Raw genomic sequence first — 23,386 nt, 5'->3', positions numbered from 1 at the left:
AGCAAGAACGTACTAACAATACGTGTAAACACAATCGAGTGCCATCAGCGTCTCTTATAGTTTCGGAAACCTGGAGCACATTAAGGAGTTTTAATTAACGTTGCTTATACGACGTAGGCGAAATTAATGTAAAATTTCGTCGATAAAGCAAATAGGAGAATAAGCTGCATTGGAAAAATACATTTTAAAGGATAAATAAAAATGAATCCTTTTTTTTATGTAAATAAATCAGTCTTTATCGTAAAATAATTATAACGCAGACATAATAATGGGAATAATATAAAGTCCAATTTTTTAAGTATAAATTTCAAGTTTCGTCAACCTAAAAAAAAATTAGAAAATAACGTGCATTAGAACAATATATTTATAATAGTCACCATTTAAAGAATAAAATTGGCTATTCTTTTTATTTTAAATTAAATATATATAAACAGGTGTCGTAGAAAATACATCAAGTCTAACTGTTTAAGTGCGATAGCTTTCTCGTGTCATTAATGAGGGGCTCTCAGAATTCGAGAGTCCACGTGCTCCGTTTGTCACAAGACAACGCTGGCTGGCACCTTGTTATTACGTAACATCGAAGCGCCTCGCGCGACACGTGTTCGAGCGGCTCCTTGGGAACCGTGAAAGTGGTGGGCGCATTCCATTTGTGTGAATCAGTTAAATTCAGCTCTTTCGTAATCGAGATCGGAAATAGCCGGCGCGGTTACGAAGGATCGATCGCGAAAATTTAACGGCGACCATTTTTTCTATAAATTTTGTAGTCAACCAATTTAATTGAAACTGCGTTCACATCGCGTGTGTATAATTACAATTTCTTACACATCAACACGCAAGCATTCAAGCAATTATTTTCACTGAAATTGTGTTGTGTTTTGTGTGTGTGTGTGTGTGTGTGTGTATGTGTGCGCGTGCATTACTTTTTCTCTACTTTGTCTTTTTTTATTTACTCCCGTCGCGTTAGATCTGTCTCTTCGAAATGCGTTTTCTTCCCGCGAAAATTATTTTTGTCTGAGACTTACGTTGCAGACTTATCTCTTTGAAGGTGAAAGAAAGCGTCAAGAAAATCGGATCTGTTCTCGACGGATGATCGGAGAAGACCAAGGCTGCAGTTGTTCGAGAGGAGAAAATTAATTCCGCGCGAAAATTAATTCGATAGATACACGTGCGAATCTATGTACTCGCGGTTATCGCCGGTGATTTTCTTTTACGGACACGTGTGCAACGACAAAAAAAAAATGCGTGGCAGATCGGCACACGCGCGGTCCTCACACTCGTGTACCTTCATGCGCGCGACTTTATTTCACGTCTATCCGCGCGGTATTCTCGGCGTCGCGCCAAATTGAATCTTGATCAAGTTCTCGGTCCGGAGTAGATTGCGAAATCGCGGCGGTACAGATTTGTCGCGGCGAGGTCAGTTTTCCGTGAGGTAGGTACAGGGAAAAACGAGCTGCATGTAAAATATTCCGTCGCGAGTCAACATATACGGCGAGTTCGATATATACAGATAATTTTCTAACGCTACAGATCGCTATACATAAATATATCAAAGTGCAAAAGTGTATTATAAGCGCTTCGTGACCAATAAAATTCGGCGTATATACGACACAGACATTTGTATACTTTATCAGTTAAGATGCTCACACGTTATCTTTTTGTCATCACTTCATTTCTTTTTGCAGCGTCTGCATCTGGAGCTTCAACCAAACTCCGACTAATTTAATCGACAGAATTGCTTAAGAAGCAAAATCAAACTGTACAATTCATTTTTTTTCCGATTCGTGCCTTTCTCCATTTAAACAAAAAATTAAAGAATTCTAGTTCAATGTCAACGAACCAGCATCAGCTGATAAGCCTATCAAGTTAATCGGAGTTTTGGCGCACCTGTGATGCGCGGTAGTGATGACTGATCGGCGAGCACCGCGTGACCGTGCTCGCCGATATAGATCATGTGCCGCCGAACGAGACCGTGAGCCCACCGGCTCCGATTCCCGGATTACAGAGAATACGCCTACGAGCGCTCCGCGAAGAAAGCGGAGCTACGCAGCGCGCGGAAGTCCGGCTCGCTCCGTTCAAACGTTGCTTCCGCGCAGCTGACCTTCCGGTATACCTTTGCCGCTACCTTCCGACGAGCGCGATGGGATTGAGAAGCCGCAAAAAAAAAAAAAACAGAAGCGTGAAAAAATCGCGATCGGCGGATGAAGCGCACGTGACGACGTTCCTATTATTCGCCAGCCGGCCCGATCAATCGACCGACCGACCGGACGATCATCATCGAAGGGCAAAATTGACCGGTCGACTTGGGACACCCACCTCAACGCTCGCTCGACCGTCGTTCCTTTATTTCGTGTGACAGCGCGGACGTGTGCGACACGTCCCCGATATGCCTCCGAATGATGAAACTGGACCAAACTGGACCGGATCGTCCGGATCCGAGGGCACTGTGCGTGTACCGGCGAACGACGACGGCGACAGCGGCGGCGCCGGTCAGTATCTTCACGAGAGAGACGCTCTTTCGAGAAGGTAACACCGGCCCGACACCGGCTGTAAACGCCAATAACTGGTGCCATCCTTCGCGAAGTTTCTGACCGTTGCGGAGCTGGAATGCCTAGAATCAATCGATGGCGCCGGCGCGCCAATCGCGAACGACAAAATTTCCTAAGCCCTGAATGCCCCAAAATTCCCCAAGTCTTGGACAAGTCCGAGTCGCTTGCACTTTTTGCCACTCGAAATTTTTGCCTTCTCAGAGAGAACATTTCTCTCACTTTTCAACATTTTTCTTTTCTCTCTGGCCTTTTCCAGGGAGAACATCCAGCGACATTATTGTGATGTATTCGGATAATGTATTACGAGGAAATATATATATTCATTGAAATGATGTAATGTCAACGTTTGTCCCACAATTGTATTTTAGAAATAAAATTTAATTCAATGCGTTGCTAAAATATTGATCGGAATATTATAATTTTTATTTTTTACTCAATATTCATTTGACTCGTTTTATTGCATTTTTCCGCTGGTTAGCTACACTACATTTAAGGAGCATAAATGTATTTAAATTTCAAATAAAAAATAAGAGGCACTAAGTGTGTACAAAATTATTTCTTTGCCACGATCTCATTGATTCTCTAATTATGTTCTTTAATAGATACGTTCTTTCTTCAAGCCTTTCGGATCTTTAAACGAAAATCGGAAAATATGATTATCTTTAGGATATTTAAGAGGAGTTTCGTGAAAAGTGATCTCGATGTATAAGACATAATTTTATATTTTATATATTTTTTACAAAAGGAGATATTACTTGTTCCAAATCAAAGAAACATTTCAATATTTTATAAATACAATGAAAAGTAATTCTCTCCTAAACATTAAAACTAAAAAACAATTTTTTAACAATGTGCAAAATTTTATAGTAAATTAAGAAACAAAAATTAATCTATTTTATGAATGAACACATTAATATGTGAATTAGTAGAAATATTAAATCAAAATTATATCATATGTCAGATTGGCAAGTGAGAAAGTAACAACAAATTATTGTAAATCACAAAGTTATGTTCTTTCTTCATTAAGTTAACTTTGTTAAAACAAAATAACAGACGAAGTGATTCAAAATTTTTAAGCATTAAGCATTACGTTCCTAATTGACAATACTCATTTTTCATTGTAATTCTGCTTAATGCATCGTAAATCTGCTTAATTAGCTGTAAGCTGTGAGCAGATTACATAATGATTGAAAAAAAAAAACAAAAAAACAAATGTTACACTTACACAATTTAATCACGCTTTACTTTGGTTAAGTCCAATTTGTTCATTCTGTAAGAAATTCTTCCAAAACTTTGAGTTGCGTGAATTTAGGAACGTCTCTAACTGCCTGTCGATAATCGGCCTTAAAGGTTTACTCGGTATCCACTTTATCACAGACGACGCGACGATGTTGAAGTTGTGTCTTGAAATGCTGAGCAACGTAGATATTATACCTTCTTGCAGTTCGTGCGAAACTGTTTAAAAATCAATCAGATCAGATGTGTATATTGTGTCGCAAAACTATGCGCTATGTTGCTTATTAAAAACTAGATTTTTCATTAAAAAAAAAAAAACGAATGTATCACCTTGGCCAGATTGGATGAGGTCACGGAGCTGTTCACTGATGTTCTGCACAATATTGTCATTATCTGTTGTTGGGAATGCGCGCAGAAGCCTTCCTGCGAACGCACAAAACATGATATACATTAGGATTCTTTTGTCAAAAATTTAGTACATAAATAAAGTAAATAAATGAACAAAATAAAAAAATATCGTACCGAGTAAGGAAAATGTACTATATACATTTGGATGCTCTTCTCTGATGATCATTGGCAGTAGAGTAGAATCAATAATATTTTTATACGTCGAAGACGGCCCTTCTCGCTTTGCAACAAGTATAATGGCTGTATCCAAGCCGTCGATCCGTTCGGCTAGGCAAAATATAGTTTACAATTAATTAATATAAACCGTAGAAACGCGAAAAATGTGCTTACCTTTGAGAGCAGTTACGAGTTCTTTGATCATATCATTTGTTGTCTCATCAATGAAAGTATAGTTATAAAATTTCGCTATCAATTGCTTTAACGCAATTAATTTGCTTAGTAACCGCTTTAGAGTGTTCGTGTGAGGATCGCTGATGTGATACGAATTGATAAGGAAGGCTACGCACTTTGGTAGTATTCCTGGAAGAATTCGAATAGTACACATTTTACAGGCATAAATTTCACGAAGCGACGTAATTTTGTGATCAGCGATTTCAACGACCAGAGACCGAAATCACACTCGTCACACGGCGTCTGTTCCTATTGAAATATACAAAAATAGCTTCTTTTGAAGTGCAGCATGTACGATACCTTTGTGAGCCTCGGCATTCGGAAGAACTTCAGACCAGCACGTTAATATTGTATACAAAACGCGTATCGACTGAAGGCCCATGCAATAGAGAGCACTGCAACACAACATGCGTACTTTTTCCCTATCCTTCTGAATACGCGACAGGTTGACGTATATCCGCGTGAGCGAGTCAATTTGGACCTGGAAGTACATGTGAAAGTGTCAGCATTAATTTGTGAATTGACGAAAGTGCCGTTTTTTGTTGTTGTTGTAACGACCTGATTTGACTTTGTTACGTTCTAATTAGAGACAAATAAAATACGAACCTTCACTTCGCTATGTGTGCTAAGTTTACACAGATGATATTCGATGGCGGCTTGTACGAAATGAATCACCGTCGGCTTCGACACTTCCAAATCGAACAGTAACGCTATGATCTTCTGCTCGAATGTCGTCATCAACGGTGCTGGGGGAGTGTATGTGTTGTCCAGGGGTTCACTGTGATCGACCTCCTCCGACAGTAAAAACTCCAATATGCATCTAGATTGCACGCAAGAGAGAGATATTATTTTTCACTGATTTTATTCATTTAACGAGCAAACTTCTAATTTTGTAGCTACATTCATTTTAATCAGGAATCAACTCTTTGCTGCACAGTGCCTCGTTAACACGATTAAACATCTTCAGTATATTGTACAATTCTGACTTTTATATATTTGACAGATTGCAAAATGTTATACTAACTTGGCTATGATACGAGGTCCGCACGTGTTGTTTAATTTTTTTACTACATCATCATGTATAGAATTTTCCCAGGTACTGTTTATAAGTCTGTTCAATTGGTGCCTTATAAATATATCTGAAACATATGTGATACACAGAATTATATCAGTAATCTTTATTAATCAAAAGGAAAATATATTTTGAGAGAAAGTATTCAAAACTCTAAGCGTTCCCTTTTAAACTTCTTCTTTAAACATGCATTTTGAGAACTGCTATTTCTTTAAGTCATATTTTTATTAAGTACCTGCTACTTCTCGAGCGTTTTCTATCTCTCTACGTGTCCTCTTATATCTTCTGGCACATTTCTTATTTTCATTAATATATTCAACTAATCGTGACATCATTGGCGTCTGGAGTTCTCCATCGACATCATGCACCCCTATTGCTTCATTATAAACGCACGTCTTCTCTCGTTCGTTTCTCGAATTTCCCGTTTTCTCGACAGACTTCTTCATGCTATTGTCATTTTTAGAATCTTCAAAAATGATACCACTGTTCCTCGGTGACGGTGAGCGTAGAACGTAGGTAGGGTCGGATGTCTCACTGTTGTCGCGGCTCTGAGACTCCTCGACATCGCGATGAGAAATAACGTTAAACTCCTTCTCTTTACCTCGTTGACTCGCACTTCTTCTCCGAGTCATGATAGTCCGTATTCCACCTGTTTCCTTATTAACGCACGCTTCTTCTCGCTCGTTTATTGCACTTTTTACTTCATCGAGAGATTCTTTCATGCTACCGTCAATTGTACAGCCCTCAACCACGATACCGCTGTCCCTCGGTGACGACGGTGAACGTAGAATAGGAACTTCAATAGGTCCGTCAAGTGTATCGCTATTATTACGATCTCCATTTCGCGTTACTTCCAACACGGTTGATCGATCCTGCAGAACCGACGACTCGTCATTCGAAATCGCGTTCTTTGATATTTTCTGATTGTTATTCTTACTTTCAAGTGTCTCAGACGTACATTCAGTGATTGTCTCTTTTCTAGTTTTAATTCGTTCCAGTGCTTTGCTGACCTTGTTGCCTTTCGAGTCTTTAGAGCGTGTAACAACTCGTGTTCTCAATAGAATTGATTCCTCAATTTCTGAATTATTCGTCGTATCGTTTGCAGTATCATTATGTAATACACTCGGTTCGTCGTTCGACGTCTCTATTACTCTGTCCACTGAGACACTTCGATTGTTTGTACCTTCAGTAGAGACGTTATCACTTTTTCCAAATTCAAAAACATGTTCAACAGCAGACGAAGTGGTATCATTATTTTGAGGAGGTCTTCGTACAGGCCTGATATCAATATTATTTGTTTCGATAGAATTGACAACGCTTTTCTCATCGCACTTATTTCTTGTAACAATTTTCTTGATTTCAGTTAAATTATTTTTCTTATTTAATTGTTGCTTTCCACTATCTATCCGTCGAATCGCTAAAGTAGCTATATTTCTTATCATGCTATGCGTAAAATCACTCTTAATGGTGCTCGACTGATCAACGGACGTTTTCGGGGTATGTGCAATTCGTAATTTTTTCGTCGGTTCATAATGATTATTGTCTCCCTGTTTATTCACAGGTTCCGCTTGTGTATCTAAATTCCTTTTCAAAATTTTAATTTGCTCCAGCGGGCCATAATCTTGCTTCATTTTCGAGCTAATCTTGTCTTCATTCTCAATTCGCGGTTTTTTCGTTAATTCATATTCAACACTAGAATTCAAATAGGATTCGACATTCTTCTGCTTGTTTACGCACGGACTCGCCTGCGTCTTCCTCTTCAAGCTCCGAAGTTTCTTCAATATGCGATCGCCAACCTTACCCTTCTGTATACCTTGGCCTCTTTTCCTTCTTTTTTCTGCATTAAGAACGATAATTTTGCCAACAGCCTGGTCGGTGGAATCTCTATCGTTAGATAAGGATTCAATCGATTCAGTTTCTGTCTGGTCATCCATAGCCTCTGTATTATCTTTGCTCGAGAGATTATCGCTTGTATTTAGTTTGCCAGCCTCATCCTTGTGTGTATTTTGGCCCTTTCTTTTTATTTCAATTTTGTCATTATTATCAACAATTTTGATATCATTAGTAGAATTATCGCTTGTATTTATTTTGCCAACCTCATCCTCGTGCGTATTTTGGCCCTTTCTTTTTATTTCATTTTTGACCGCCTTATTATCAGCAACTTTGCCCTCAGTGGAATTTTCATTAGATAAGAATACCGTTCCATTTTCTGTCCTGTTATCCATATCAGTAGCCTCTTCTGCAACGTTGACAATTTCAGTATGATCAACCGAATTCTCGTCGTTAGACAAGGCAGTCATTCCAATTTCTGTCTGGTTATTCGTATCGATGACTTTTACATTATTTTTACCGAGATCATCGCTTGCATGTATTTCGTCGATTTTATCTTTAAGTGTATCTTGATTCTGTCCTTTTATTTTATTTTTCTCCGCATTAATATTGGTACTTATACTATAAGAATGATCAATGGAAATTTCATTGTTGGATAATATCGTTGTAGTTTCTATCTGACTATCCACAGCTTCTGCATTATTTTTGTCTAAGAATTTATTGCTTGCATGTACTTCACTAATCTTATCGTTACATGTACTTTGGCTCTTTCTTTCTGTTTCAATCTTATCTGCATCATTATCACCAATTTTGCCATCATCGGCGGAATTTTCATTGTCAAACAATAACACCGTTCCAACTTCTGTCTGGTTATCCATGTCAATAGTCTCCTCTGCATTAATTTCGAGAAGTTTGGCATCGATATGATTAAGGAAATTTTCATCGTTTAGTAACAATAGCATCTCAAATTCTGTCTGGTTATTCGTGCCGGTAGCTTCATTATTTTTGCTTAAGGGATTATCACTTGCATGTATTTCGCCAACCTTATCTTCACACACATCTTGAACCTGTTCTTTTATTTCATTTTTCTCTGTATTAATGTCGACAGTTTTGCTGTAAGTATGTTCAGCGAAATTTTCATTATTAGGTAAGAATATCGTTACAACTTCCGCCTGATTGTCCATGTCGATATCCTCTACATTAGCTTTGCTTAAGACTTCTATATTATCGTTTGCATGTACTTCGTCAGCCTTATCTTCACGTGTACTTTCGCTCTCTTTTCTCATTTTACTTGTCTCTGCATTAATGGCAATTTTTTCATTAGGACGATCAGTGACATTTTCAGACAAGAATACCGTTCCAACCTCTGTTTGATTATCTATATCAACGTCTTCTACATCATCTTTATCTTTGCTTAAGAGATTATCGCTCGCACATATTTCGTTAGCGCTTGAACGTGAACTATCTTCGACGGATTCCACTTCCGTTGAATGCAATATATTTTGTTCATAGACGAACTCTTCTTTGTCTTCAGTTTCATCAAGAGACACATCGTCGTTAAGAGACATAGATGTATCCGACGACGAATTGTTCTCATGTACGTTCGACGACGCGTGCTCGGATTGTAAAATACCAGCCGTCTTCGTGGCATTCTTGGTCTTGCAACACGAATCCCGTACTCGATCATTTTCATCGAGCTTATTAATCTTCCACGAACACGTGTTTTCACACGCGTTACATCTGTTCGACTGTTGCTGTCGCCTCTTCAGCTTCGTCTTCTTCGTGCAACGCGTACACCTTTCCGAATCAATATCTCGCTCATTTTTCGAATATGCTTCTCTTCTCTCGTAGAACTCCGCCATACCTTTGCAGATCATGGAAATCACACTCGAGTTTAGCGAGATATCGTTTGCGTGATTCGTGCTGCAACAGTGAGAACTGGAATTCATCTTTTCCTCCAATCTTCGGAACTTCTTCATTTTACCTTCTAAAGACCTAATTTTCCTTTCCATTTCTTTAATAGACGACGAGTGTTTGGTCAGCAAATCGTTGGAGTAGAAATCCTCCCTCGTGCAATTTCTATTTTGAGACAAGGTAAGCATTGTAGGAACTGAACTGACATTACTGGACATCGGATTGGTTGGTAAATGCAAATTATCATTTCTCAATTCAACACTTTCGGAGACCTGTGTCATCGCGGACGATCGTCCCGACTGAGATTTCAGATTGGTCACTACTGATTCACTGTATAGGCTGTACGGACTCAATTGCGGTGCAGATACTTTAGAAAGAGTGTCTTCATTTCTATTTATGGAACCCGGGTATGTACCTAAAAATAAAAATAAAAATGTAAAAGCAATGAATATAACGATGCAATGCTGATATTGTAATATAGATATTGTATAATATTATAAATATATATTTTTTACGCTGATTGACGCACATATCATTGCATTAGTCATTTTCATGATTTTACTACAATTATCTTAATTTTTATTACAATAATTATTTTATTTATCGTAATTCTAATAATCAATAACTAATCAATCGAGACCTATTTCAAGGACACTCTATTGAACTATCCTACCTACGTTTACATTAATTTTAATTGCTACTTACTAGGTAATGAACACGACGGCGAATAAATCTTCTTTGGTGGAAGAGATAAATCTTTCTCAATTAATTTCGGATACGTGGTCATGGTTTTGAATATCATTTCAGGAGTCAATTCTGGAGGCAAATGAGCTTCACATTTTGCACAAAACAATGGATGCGGATCATTTTTGATGTTATAAAATTCGTCAGTCAGAATATATTGGTTTCGTACTTTCGGCTTTACGCTCGACTCAATATCGCATAGCGATACATTAATACCAATATCTGAAGTTGTACCTATAAATATTTAATTCACATAGTGAATCGTTCTCTCGCATATAATAAGAAAATAAATATATAATTTTAATTTTGTACTCACTTGATTTAGCCGTATCTGCAGAAACTTCCTTTTTTTCCTTCTCGTAGTTTTCAACTTTTGCCTTCAACCTTTCTAATTCTTGTTTTAATTCTTTGATTTGGTCTGAAAAAAAATCAATCTTATTTTTACTGATAAACAAACAAATTTAGCCTCTCAAATAATACATAAGAAATATACAATAAGGAATATTTAATTGATCACTACCTTCAAAACATGACTTTTCCAGAGTATATTCCATAGCTTTAGCAGTAAGTCCGTCTTTCAGATCTTTTATCGTAGATTTTAATTGTTGTACAGTGTGTTTATTCGTTTTTTGTTCCACTTTTACGATGGAACAGTTAAAATGTTCGGCTTCCAGGTTGTTTAATTTACATGTCAATTGTTTTATTCTCTGTTCGTCCGCAGCTATATTTATCTTATACGTATTTATCTCTTCTATTAACTTTTCATTACTTTGCTTATCTTCTACGATTTTCTGAAATTTTTAAAGTATTATTGCTAACATAGAAAATGCGATAATAAATAAAATAAAGAGCGGTTCACTTGTAGAAAGATCTAAACAAGAGTTCATATGTCAATATAAGTAAAAAGCAAAATTCTACAAATGTATATTATAAATGGATAAATTATGTATCAATAGTATTTTATAATTTTGCATGTTTTCAAAATCAGCTTGAAAAGTTGAAATTCTTTTACATTTACAAATAATAAAACAAAAATATATTTACAAAAATAATTTGAAAAATGTAATTTAAATACGTCAAGTAAACGTATGCTTAATCTTTATTACATTTCCAAATATGTTTATGTTTCTAGTTAAATCTCATAGTACACAAATGTTACTGAAAATGATTATACTTTATATAAAAATAGCCATTATTAAATTATTTTATATATAATTTAAGAGTACACTAATAATAAATTAATCTAGACAATTATCACTTACAAGTTCTAATTCCCTTATCCTATCCATGGCAGTTGTATAATTGGTTATTGTGTGTTTGGCCTCTCTCTTTGCGACCTCCAAATCTGTCTTTAGACGCTCGATTTCTTTCATATTTTCGGAATACTGCTTAATTAAATCGCTGAAATGGATAGAGAACTCCATTAAACTTCTTTTGTGATACTGATAGCATGTCGTATCAAAACGAATCTATTACAAATAAACATAGAACCACTCGAGAAATACTTACTGTGTCTTACACATTTTTCGTTTCAATAATAAAAATGATTCCTTTACTTTCTTTTCCTTCAAATCGTGTTCCTGAAAATTATACCTTGATTAAATCGTATTTCAAAAAAATGTTGCAAAAAAAAAACTATATTAATTTTAAAATCATAATAAGCTATGTGTAGGCCGATGCGCAGATTCTTTGTGTTAATTTTTAGAGATATTTAAAAAAATTTTACAGGTACTTTAAAAAATATTAATTTTCTTAGAGTAAAATACATTTATTTAATTTTATTCTATTTATAGATATATATCTCGATAAAAAAACAAATAATGAAACAAAAAAGATATTTACAAAAATAATTTAAAAAATGTAATTTAAATGCATCAAACAAAATGTGTGCTTGATTGGATTTCTAAATACGCTTATCTTTCCAGTTAAATCTTATAGTACACGAATGTTACAGAATATGATTGTATTTTACATAAAAATTAAAGCAAAAGATGTAAAAGGAAAATGCAGCCAATGATCACATAACCGCTATTGATTTCTCTTCAGTAGCCTACATTCAAAATTCTCTCAGCTGAAATTGTACCTTCTGAACTCTGAATAAAATAAATACATAAAATGAATATCGAAAGACAAAGAGGAAATGCATAATTTATCGTATTCAATAACAGAGAAAACAAAACATGATCTCGCTACCGGCATGCCGGCGTGACCGTGAAAGTTTCTTCGGCCGCCCGAAAAAGTTTCAAGGACCGGACTGTACACGTGCCTTCGTAAGTTTAAATTCCGGTGAAAAGGGAATTGTTGTTTATTGACGAGAAAGGTAGCGTTTTTTTCATGCACATCGGAGATTAATTTTGCAACCTAACCTAACCTAACCTCGCAACTCGCGAAAGTTGCACGCTCAACGCGATTGAATATCGCTCGTAACGTGCAACGTGCTCAATACTCACAATACTGTCCGCGATGTTGTGAAAATTCACGCCATCATTATCCATATTGTACAAAAAGGACCTGGGGTGTAATACTTGTTTCGGAAAAAATGTCGATTCTCCGCACGTTGCTCCGCGGAGCAGGCACCGACACTTTTCCCGAATTCCCGCTGTTTCGATTTTCGAACAGTGGGAACGCCGTCGTCGCGTCGCTCGCACCTTCTGCTCTGCACCTCAATCGTTGCTCTCTCTCTCTCTCCCACGCGCTTTTCGAAGACGGTGCATGCACCGCTCATCTCTTCTCTTGTTTTCTCCAACGTAAAGAGAAAAAGAGGGAAGATGTACCGTGTTAAGAAAGTGCATGCACCGTCCTCAAAAAGAACATACCGCATGAATGGTCGAGGCGGGTCAGATTAGGTTAGTGTTGAACCGAAAATCCAAAGGCGTGAAGAAGAAGAAGGTTAGTGTCACATGCCGGTCACGATTCTCGTGTTGTGTAGTCATTTGCCGCTTATAATCACGCTGATATCAAGTTATTTAATTTTTTCCTTCTCTCGTACGGTCTTTGTGAGGTGCTTGCATGATCCCGCGGATGGGACGCACAGAAAACCACGACGACTCAGAAATACACCGCTGCAGAAATATGTTCGGTTCGCGTCGCTCTTCATAATCCTTTGGTACGGGCGCGCTGCCAATTCGTGGGACACGTGGGATTCTCGTCTCTTGCATAGATTTCTCGGAATCTTCCAGCGAAGATTCTGAGAAAATATACTGAGATTCGATCAGATTCGATTAAGAATCTGAAATCCAGAGGCAACTAGATTAGAAGATTCTGAGAGCGGCCAGAGAAGGATTCTCTCTACCTTAAGTTCTAGTTGTGACTATATCTAGAAGAACAAGAAGACCTCTTTGGCTTACCTCCGAGTCTTGAGTCTTGAGAGTACGCTATATAACCTTCCGAGAAGGCGCTATAATTCACCGGCCAGTGGAATAAAAGGGAAAAAAATGGATCTATACAAATTGTTAGGTGTGGAGCCGACTGCTTCCATATCAAAGGTTTGTACTTTCAGTTTGTTTCTTAGGAATTTTCATAAAACGTTTCCTATTTGCGTAAAAACATTTACATTTCTTTTTATGGCACAGTAGAATATTTTGTATAATGACGAAGTATCATGAGAAAACGCTTGATGTTATTTGTATTTTCAGATAAGAAAAGCTTATCGTCAAAAAGCCTTAAAGTATCATCCTAATAAAAATCCAGATAATCCCAGAGCCACAAAATTATTTCGGAAACTTTCGAAGGCAGTAAAAACATTAACGGACCCCAATGCCAGAGTAAGTATATCGGTATCTCTTTAGAATTTATTAACATCGTCATTATCGTAATTTCTTTTTCTTAGACTTCTAGAAAGTCTCGTGGCTGATCTAATTTATTAAAAATTTGTTGTAAAATTAGGCAGCATATGACAAAGCTGTCGCCGCCAGGAAGCGGAGAAAGGACGTTAAGAAGTTAGATGCAAAGGGAAAAAATTTAAAGATTTGAGGGCACTCCAAGAGGAATATTTAAGATTGTTCGAAAAATTTCGGGGACAAAAAAGGGTACACCAGCTTAATTTTGCTAAAATAAAACTGTTAATTTTACATAAAAATGAAAGGGGCTCATAGGAATAAAAAATTCAAATTATAGACAATAAGAGGGCTGATACATGTATTCAAATGTATGGACTTTGTGATTGTAAGTGCATTAAAAATTCATTGAGGATGACTGCTAATATGAAGTTCGAAAAACATTTTAATTTATTTAAGCAGATTGTTGATCAAGCACATTAGTTTATGTACATCCAGATTGGTTCATTAGCTCTCTTATTGTTTATAACTTTAGAATTTGTTAAAATAGCTTTTTAGATTGATAATTTAAATATGTAAAATACGTAATTATTAAGGCGAATGCAAGACTGCAAAAGTGGTTGTTCAAGAAAATACAAGAAGTGCTGCCACACCAGATAATTCAACCAAAAAAAGGATTTTTAATTAAAATTAGTTGGAAGATAAAAAAGAATAATCCAACTAATGATGGCTACACTTATGATGATTTAAATAAAATATTCTCCAAGGTAATATATCATAATTTAATTTTAATTTTTCATTTTACACGTCAGATATTTTTAATTATTACTTTTTTTCACAGTATGAAGATATAACAGGACTTGCGCTATCATCTAAAAAAAAAGATACTGCCATAGTCAGATTTCAAAATAAAAATGCAGCAGTAAGTCCGCAAAATACTTGATAGTTGAACGATAAAATTATATGCATGCATAATTCAAATTTGAAACAAAAATTCTTTAATAAAATGTTTGTTTCAGAAAACGGCACTCTTAGAAATTGGTTTAGCAAACAAACCGACATTAACGCTACGTCCTCTATGGGTAAACAAATGTTCATGCTCGTGTTGCGAACGCAGAGCTTGAAAGTTTTGGCTAGGAGAGCAGAAGAACGCCAACAGAGGCTCATAGAGGAACTGAAGGCACAGGAAGAAGCATAATCTTTAAGGTATTGAGAGAATATATATTTGTGTATTTATTTTTTTTCTAGATCAAATATATTTATATAATAAAAAATATCTATTCTCAATATTTAACTTTACTCAGCTCATCGGATGTAAAACACAATACAGTTGAAATGGCATTTAATATGTGCCGTTTGCTTGACACATTCGTCGTTAAGTAATCAAAACGCGATGATTTTGTGTAGTACTGTAACAGCCTAGAAATCATTGATCCATCAGCACAGCAAAGTGTCCCGTTTTTCTCGCACAACTGCTTGCCTTGCAATCTATTTACGAATATCAACAAATGCAAATAATAATAAAGGTATAATAATAAATTTCGCGCAAAAACCGCAGTTTAGTCAAGTCAAACGTTACCTGTTTGTTTTTAAAAGAGGTTAAATCGTTTATTAATCGATTATTTGGCGCAAAATTTTTCCTATTTTTGAATAAATCCTGGCTGTATCGTTGCGGGCACTTTTTGAGTGTCTTTGATCTACAATTCTACACATTAGGCATTGATTGGTGAACTGGAACCTCCAATTAAAACTTTTCATAAATTTAAAATATGAAAAATTCTTCTTTAAAATATTATATGAGAATTTTTTACTGGGATATATTAGCAAATTTTGATAGATATAATAAGATACCTGTATTTTCGATGTTGTTATCCATACCTTGAAAAAAGCTATTTGAAGTTGTCATTATATTTTTTTTTTTTTTAGATTTGATTTTGACGAAGCCGCATTCAGTCCACCATCTTATGACGATAATTTCTTTTATGCAAGATATCCAAGAACGTAAAAAATACTCAACCACAATACAGATTGAAGCACATCACAACTGAGTTTTAAACGAGAACATTGCGAGCTCCACGATACCATGTCAACCATTTATACCAGTCGTAAATAACACAGGTATATATATTTATAAAAAATATGTTCTTTCGAAAAGTAATACCGATTAACACATCTCATTCTTGTTGTCGCTTTAGCTGGCGAGATCAAGATACACAGAGCTTCGGCGGCCGGAAATGTAAAACCCAAGTCGTATGGGACGGATGATGGTTTTCAGTGTTTTCACGGTGAATCGGCTCTTTGCGGCAAATCACGCTGGATTCACGTTCTCAGCAGACAGAGAGTTCAGTGAAGAGCGCCAGCAAGTCGTTGCCAGCGACATCGCTGACATCACCGATAGGCACTTCAGACAGTTTCCCGAAGGCACGCAGGAAGATTCACAGTCGATACTTCACGGGTGCGTTTGTGCCGGATAGAGAAAAGTATCAGGGTAATTGGATTTTGGGCAGCATATTGGGTCAATTTAGAGAAGTTATTACAGCAAAGATAGACGAGGAGAACGAGCTGTTTCCGGATATAGAACCACGCTCAATCGCAAAAAGTCGATATCTTCGCAAAATCTTACGTATATCGGGAAAGAAGAAAAATCGATAAGACGTCCGTTTACGTAAATATACTCGAAGCTAAACCGTCTGAATTAAGAGAGATGAATTTTTAGTCTCCGACTTCCATGTGAAGTTTTAACATTTCGTTTAATGTTAAGTTACATAGTTATTAATGATGCTTCTATCAAAACATATTTTGATGAATTTAGTTTGATTCTTGGATATCAATGCACATAGCTGTAAATTTTTAGCTCGTCATACTACCAATTTGACAACATTTCGTACGAGATTGATGCGCGATCGTATATTTTAATTGGATTCCTAATTTTATAATCTTTAAAAAGACGACAGGCAGCAGTTTTTTATTATTCAAAACACGACAGAATTGCGTTGTAATTAAAATATGTTATTACTTTTTTTTTTATCAGTCATTTTTTGTCATTAAAAAATGAGGTATATATATATGTTCTAAAAAAAATTTACTCTATATTATATTCGTATTATATAAGTATTTACGTAGTTGTGTTATCCATCCTTTCACTGTCAAGAATACTTCGAGAGTTGAAGATACAGTACGGTCTGTTAATTAACTATCTTACCGATTTACATGAGTGTAGTCATTAGTTGGATCGTTCTTTTTTATCTTCCAACTAATTTTAATTAAAAATTCTCCATTCTTGGTCGTTGAATCTGCTGTGGCACCCTGATTTAAGTTCTTCGAAAGTTCAGTGTCCTTGTATATTCTTGAACCACTCTTGTAATTTTTGTATTTCCGCCTGAATAATTACTATCTTATATCAATTATTCAGGCTGAATAATTGCTATCTTACAGCAATTATTCAGGCGGAAGTAAAAGGATTGCAAGAGTGATTCAAGAATTCTTATATTGTAATTACTTATTCTCCGTGCGCGTTGCGAACTGTGGCATAATTGAGACACACTGAAAGTATTAAATCTTACGAGGCCAAGAGCATTTGAACATCCAATGCCGTGTATTGTAAAATGTGATAAAAGAACGTAGTAAATATATGCTATGTGAAATCTAAGTTGTATACAACTATAATAAATTCTACTATTGTAAATTTGCAAATTTGAGGAATAAAAGACAAATTTTTATCGAGCACACAGATGAGTTATATACAAATATAAACACAGCCTAGGTGGACAGTCTTCTGCCAATAAAATTATGAAATAACATTTTATACATATGTCCTCATTATTTTAGTAAATGCATGGAGTTTTTCTTAAAAAAACTTCATCAAAATCTGATGGAAAAAAATTCAATTAATAATCGAATAATCTTTTATTGGATCACTCTGTTGTTTTATGAATTTAATACAATTTATGATACCTAAGTTAGTTACACTAAATAAATGATATTACACCACGTTATAAGCTGCAAATTGATACATCATGCGCGCATGATGCGCTTTACTCTTTAGCGAAACGCAGCCTATATATCCGCGATGCGAAGAGTGGATGTTGCTGAGTAGTTAAATTTACACCCACTTCTTCAGGGAGCGTTGACGACGGGGGAGATTCGCGCGCGGGACCGGCGGGGGTCCAGTGAGAAATGGCCGCTGTTTTGAGGAGAGAGTTCCGTACCGTCGTGGCGGGCGCGCTCGCCGGCAACGGAAACCTGCCGTTGCACGTAGCCGCACGGTAAGCGCGAGCGAACTCGCTTGGTCACCTGTCTGTTCTTTCTTTTTTTTTTTTTTCGTTCTTTTTTGTTTGCTCCGATTTCTTTCGCGCGAGTGCGATCCGTCGGGGCGGCGCGCGAGAGACGGACCTCGAGGTCGGATTAACAGTCGTGTGTATCTCGTTTCCGCAGGTCCCTGACGAGGTCGTCGATCCGGTGCGACATCAGCGAGGGATGGCTGAGCAAGCTCCTGGTGAGGAAGATCGAGCCCACGAAGGAGTCGCACTCGCGTATGCTCTCCGACAAGGAGGTCATTTACGCGCTGCACACTCAAAACATACGGCCAGACTCGATTGACAAATACTTGGCCAACTAGTGAGTCGACATCTTTGTGACCTTGCATCCGAAGTGCGTGATAGTTCACTGGACTTATGAAATCCGATGCGAGTAGGATCGATCCGCCGTTAGCGGCATGCGCTTCCAATTTATTTCATTCATAGTTCGCTACAGCTTTTAGATATCGCCGTGCAGTCTCTAGAGTACAGTTGGAACTTGTGCATATCTTATCAAATTATCATCTTTGTAGCGTTTTATATATATATATATATATATATAAATAAAACGGTGTCTCATAATAGGTGTATGGCCGTTCATGGGTAGGACTAAACTGCATCGAAAAGTCCTCTACCATTTTGCAAAATTCGCAATCGTTAACATTAATTTTTGAAGATCGGCGAATAAACTTAATATCTCGTTAATAAATGCGAATTTTACAAAATAGTAGAGGACTTTTTTGTTCGGTTTAATCTACTTATCTTGCCACGCACTTGCATTCAGCGGTGGGCCGAATGAATACGCGTTTATTCGTCAATCTTCAAAAATTAATATCTCGTTTACGATTGCGAATTTTGCAAAATGGTAGAGGACTTTTCGATTCAGTTTAGTCCGTTCTACTTACCCATGAACGGTCATACACCTATTATGAGACACCCTGTATATATATGTTTGTGTTACTGGTATCAGAATGTAATCTATATACTTGTTCCGTAGCTTTTGTGGGTTTGGTAGATAATTAAAAAGTAGATGCATTATGTAATGTTGCCTTCTTGTTGAGCTTTGAACTGTGTGTCTACAATGCCAAATGCTTCTCATTTACTTTAAATTTATGACATTCCCTCTTTCATGTCATTCCAGCGAGGAACATGTCAATCTCATACACTCGAAAAAGTCTGATTTGAATTGCGAACTAGTGGGTTCGTGGACGGTGGACGTGGGAGACTTGGATCAGGCCTTACATTTGTGGCAGTATACGGGTGGATACGAGCGTGTAGATCATGCGCAGGCTGTGCTTTCCAAAGATGAGGTACGAAATACTTCTTCCGAATATCTATACAAAGATGCCATACTGACATGTGTGTAATGATCATTAACCTGAACAATTAATTTTTCCACAGGCTTACCAGCGATTGCAGAAGGAACGTGGGAATTACTTGAGATCGCGCCACTTGCAATATCTATTGGCATTCAGTTATTGGCCACCGCTGGTAAAACGAAAAGGCTCGAACAAATACGAAGTGCGTAGCTACAGTTTGAAACCGGGCACGATGATAGAGTGGGGAAACAATTGGGCGAAGGCTATTAATTATAGGCGCAACAACGACGAACCGTTTGCTGGTTACTTCTCGCAAATTGGTAGACTGTACAACGTTCATCATATTTGGTGTAAGTGAAATACTGCGAGTGTCGATTACATTACGCTGCTTTTATGTACTTTATGCTCACTCATCCTACATGTCGGATAATATATCTGATTTTTCTTTTCAGGTTACAAGGATCTTCAGTCGCGTAAGGAAACGCGCGAGAGTGCTTGGAGATCACCCGGTTGGGACGAGTGCGTCGCTTATACCGTACCTTTAATAAGAGAAATGCATTCGCGCATATTAATCCCGACTTCGTTCTCGCCCACGCAATAAGATTTTACGGGTACGAACCAAAAATGCATTTGTATATTATACCGGTTATTTCTTATAAATATACGTACGGATTGTAATATTGTAAAAACATTTGTTACATGTATACACTGCGTAGATTTTAAGTATATTCGAGCTATTTACGCGCATGAGAAAGGCTAGAAATTTTTGTTGCATTACAACTGGCAGGATATAGTTTGTTACTGTTTCACGTTGTATACATTAACAAAAGCGGCGGTTTTATATTTATATATAAAACCGTCGAAATGTCAGTTGAATCAACATATACATATATGTATGTATAGAGAGAGAAAGATATAAAGGAATGATCTTTATAATTCTGCATTTTTTACTTCATCCATTCAGTCTGCAATTTCAAAGTATTCTATAGGAAGACAATACGATATATTTCAATTTTGTTCACTTTCTCATTTGTCGTATTTTTTTATTTTTGCATGTTATCTCTGGCAAAAATGTGTAGATAGTACAATAGTATAATATAAATAAAAAAGGTGATTAGATACTTGAATTTATTGCTAATTAAACATACAAATTATCAGTAAAATCTGACTTAATCAAAGGATTGATAAACTGGATAAAAATGTATTCACAAAAAGTGCTTGACACCATTCTTATCTTTATTATTTTATCAATCTAGTATATTGGATTAAACAGTTTCATCAGCTGTTTCTTTTAAGCCTTAATTTGCGATGCAGGCATGACCTACTTATACTTTCTCCTATCGATTTAGTTATTAAATTGTGTGTAAATTACTTAAATTTAAAAATAAAAACTGAATACTCGTGTAATAATAATTATCAAAAATGTTTACAACTCGATTGATCGCATTACGTATAATGCATTTCGCGATTATTGATTAGAAATATATTGATATCTATCTTATTGAAATTTTATCTTTTATTTACTTGTTATGTTAGTATAAATAAAGGTAATAATAATAAAATAATATTAATAAAATCGGGAGAATATTAATCTGTTATTATTACATCTCGTGCTACGAATGAGTTGTATGAGCATATATTGACTACAAATGTTAATTAACTCACCCACTCAGGCAATTACACTCAATTCGATGTAAAACACTTCAGCATTACGACTGAAAGTTCTTGATGAAATTATTCTCTTTAATGATTAATTCTCTTGCAGTTAATAAAATTAACGCAACTAATAAAGTTAATGCTTAAGATATAATACTATTAGTTGCGAGAATTTACGTGTTATCATTTCAATGTAGAGCTATGCACATTACAAAATTGAATTAAGAATAAATATTACAAACTCGAATACCGGCCTCATTAAGAATTGCCTATGCACTGTGTACATATAATACGTCAGACATGAATCTCATTCTACTATCAAAATATAATACAAGATGTTTGGTATGAGTTTGTGTTCTCGTTTAAAAACAGAATACAAAATGAGTTAAAATTACAGATAAAGTTAGAATCAAAGGGCAAAGGGAGATCAGATCTAAGTTTCGTTAAAAAATGAATAATTTTCAGGTTCATTATAAGATAAATCGAACGTAAATCTTATATACAATCTCGTATGTGCACCTTGCTTTTACAATACTGATGCATTTTCAAAATAATAGGAGTCCTTTTGAGGAGCTATAATATTTTTCCGTAATTACAAAATAGCAAGCTAGAGAAATTATAAGAATCTGTATAATAATGATATCGAAAATAGAAAGTACTTTCAGAAATAAAAATTTACACGTGTAACATTCGCACGATTATTTTAAATAATACCAATAACGTCACATTCTACTTGTCGCTGTTTCATAAACACATATTTTCTTGTATAATTAGCCTTATGAAATTAATAATGGCACAAGTAGTTATTTAATTTTTAGTTATCTAATTTTTATTTGGCTGTCTTTAAAAGATATCAGTTTTTCTTTTTATAAAACATGTCTGTGGGAGATCGTTTTGCTTCGCAAAATTACAGCATCCTGTATATACTTTTCATTTGATGATCGATCTGAAGTATTTTCTACTTTCCATGGTATCGATGCTGGTTATTCAGCAAACACGATGCCTAGTCTAGTTACTCGTGTTGAAAAAGAGCAAGACTGTTGAAGATAAAAAAAAAAGGAGGTTACTATTTACCTTTAATTAAAGCCAGAAATTGTATTGAAGTATATATAGTTACATTCACTTCGGTGTTTCGTCATGTACAAAAAACAATATTCCTGTAATTGGCCGATAATGTAAAGAAGACATAATTCGTATTGGAATCGTAATTATTACAGCAATCTCAAAAATATTGCGTTTCTATCTGATGACAGTGAATTGTATCGCGATACAAATCACCGGCATTACAAAAATCACACCTTAAATGGAAGTAAGTGAAGAACGAGCTCGTCAAATAATCACAAGCATAATTTGATAATATGATATTTGATATGCTATGCCTATGATTAATTGTCTAGCTTACCAGTTATCACATTCCAAAGTTAACTGATAAAGTTAGCCACGCGCGCGTTTTTTTGGAAAATTTTTATAAATTTCTCTCTCTCTCTCTCCCGCTCTCTCTCTCTTTCTCTCCGTGTACTTTCTCTTTTTTCTCTCTCTCTCGCTCTCTTTCTCACTAAATACTAGATATTATAATCAAAATTCCATATCGCAATTTTATGTAAAGCGAATAAATATTTACAAAACTCTAGCAACATCGACAATTAATTTCCTAAATTGGGTATTCAGCAAGTTATAGTGATTACACAGACTATCGATCGAGAATAATCCTTTTGTTACATACATACAACTTAACTCAGAGACACAACTCGTGCTATAATTAAAAGTGCATGTAAAACTTAACAATTTTTTTTTTTCTTTTAATATAGAACCTTCCCCAACGAAGGCGGGTTCGAAATCTAAAGCTTTAATAATCGCAATTTGTTTAATTAGTTACTTATAATAACAGAAAGACGTATTTTATAACATATTAAATTAGTCTAAACAGTTTTTCCTAAACCACACATCTTACGTAATTTAGAGTCCAGTTTGTGTTAGCACGAACAATCTCTGTTAGTCTATTACGCTTCGAATTGATTATAGTAATTGATTTTCGGACATTTTCTCCCTAATGAGAACCTAGGGAAGAATTTAAATATATATCTTCACACGTGGATGCCGTCTTACTGTCTTTTCCATAATGAGTTACATTTCGATTACTATGTATATGCGTCTGTATTTACATATCATAATGGGAAACATTTCGGTTGATTGTGACAGT

General features: G+C 35.9%; 3 protein-coding genes and 1 pseudogene across 6 annotated transcripts; 3 read left to right on the top strand and 1 right to left on the bottom strand.

Annotated features, from left to right (window-relative positions):
• Window positions 1-209: 209 nt before the first annotated feature.
• On the bottom strand, window positions 210-13,620 carry LOC105453000. 4 transcript variants are annotated; one of them, XM_011694636.1, is made up of 15 exons: window positions 12,591-13,620; window positions 11,650-11,720; window positions 11,403-11,541; window positions 10,661-10,931; window positions 10,457-10,558; window positions 10,102-10,374; window positions 5,888-9,811; window positions 5,605-5,719; window positions 5,187-5,400; window positions 4,881-5,061; window positions 4,521-4,709; window positions 4,305-4,457; window positions 4,113-4,205; window positions 2,314-4,001; window positions 210-322 (listed from the first exon to the last, which is right to left on the bottom strand). In XM_011694636.1, exons 1-14 carry the CDS (start codon window positions 12,633-12,635, stop codon window positions 3,781-3,783), a joined length of 5,991 nt encoding a protein of 1,996 aa, XP_011692938.1. In that variant the 5' UTR covers window positions 12,636-13,620; the 3' UTR covers window positions 210-322; window positions 2,314-3,780. The 4 variants fall into 4 exon arrangements, with proteins under 4 accessions (XP_011692938.1, XP_011692940.1, XP_011692942.1 ...); XM_011694638.1 differs by lacking the exons at window positions 210-322; window positions 12,591-13,620 and adding an exon at window positions 12,407-12,563 and having other exon boundaries at window positions 2,948-4,001; XM_011694640.1 differs by lacking the exons at window positions 210-322; window positions 12,591-13,620 and adding an exon at window positions 12,195-12,367 and having other exon boundaries at window positions 2,948-4,001.
• On the top strand, window positions 12,964-15,114 carry LOC105453033 (dnaJ homolog subfamily C member 17-like). The gene is made up of 4 exons (XM_011694688.1): window positions 12,964-13,029; window positions 13,776-13,904; window positions 14,758-14,842; window positions 14,936-15,114. The coding sequence occupies exons 1-4, from the start codon at window positions 12,964-12,966 to the stop codon at window positions 15,112-15,114; spliced, it is 459 nt and encodes a 152-aa protein (XP_011692990.1).
• A 1,091-nt stretch (window positions 15,115-16,205) lies between these two features.
• On the top strand, window positions 16,206-16,895 carry LOC105453032 (annotated as a pseudogene).
• Window positions 16,896-18,046: 1,151 nt separating this feature from the next.
• On the top strand, window positions 18,047-21,433 carry LOC105452999 (protein NipSnap). The gene is made up of 5 exons (XM_011694635.1): window positions 18,047-18,181; window positions 18,351-18,533; window positions 19,353-19,521; window positions 19,613-19,880; window positions 19,983-21,433. Exons 1-5 carry the CDS (start codon window positions 18,093-18,095, stop codon window positions 20,129-20,131), a joined length of 858 nt encoding a protein of 285 aa, XP_011692937.1. The 5' UTR covers window positions 18,047-18,092; the 3' UTR covers window positions 20,132-21,433.
• The last annotated feature ends 1,953 nt before the right edge of the window (window positions 21,434-23,386 follow it).

Source organism: Wasmannia auropunctata, unplaced genomic scaffold, assembly GCF_000956235.1.
Source record: "Wasmannia auropunctata unplaced genomic scaffold, wasmannia.A_1.0 LD336023.1, whole genome shotgun sequence".
Classification (NCBI taxonomy): domain Eukaryota; kingdom Metazoa; phylum Arthropoda; class Insecta; order Hymenoptera; family Formicidae; genus Wasmannia; species Wasmannia auropunctata.
The sequence above is the reverse complement of the archived record's forward strand: the minus strand, read 5'-3'. Positions and strand labels throughout refer to the sequence as shown.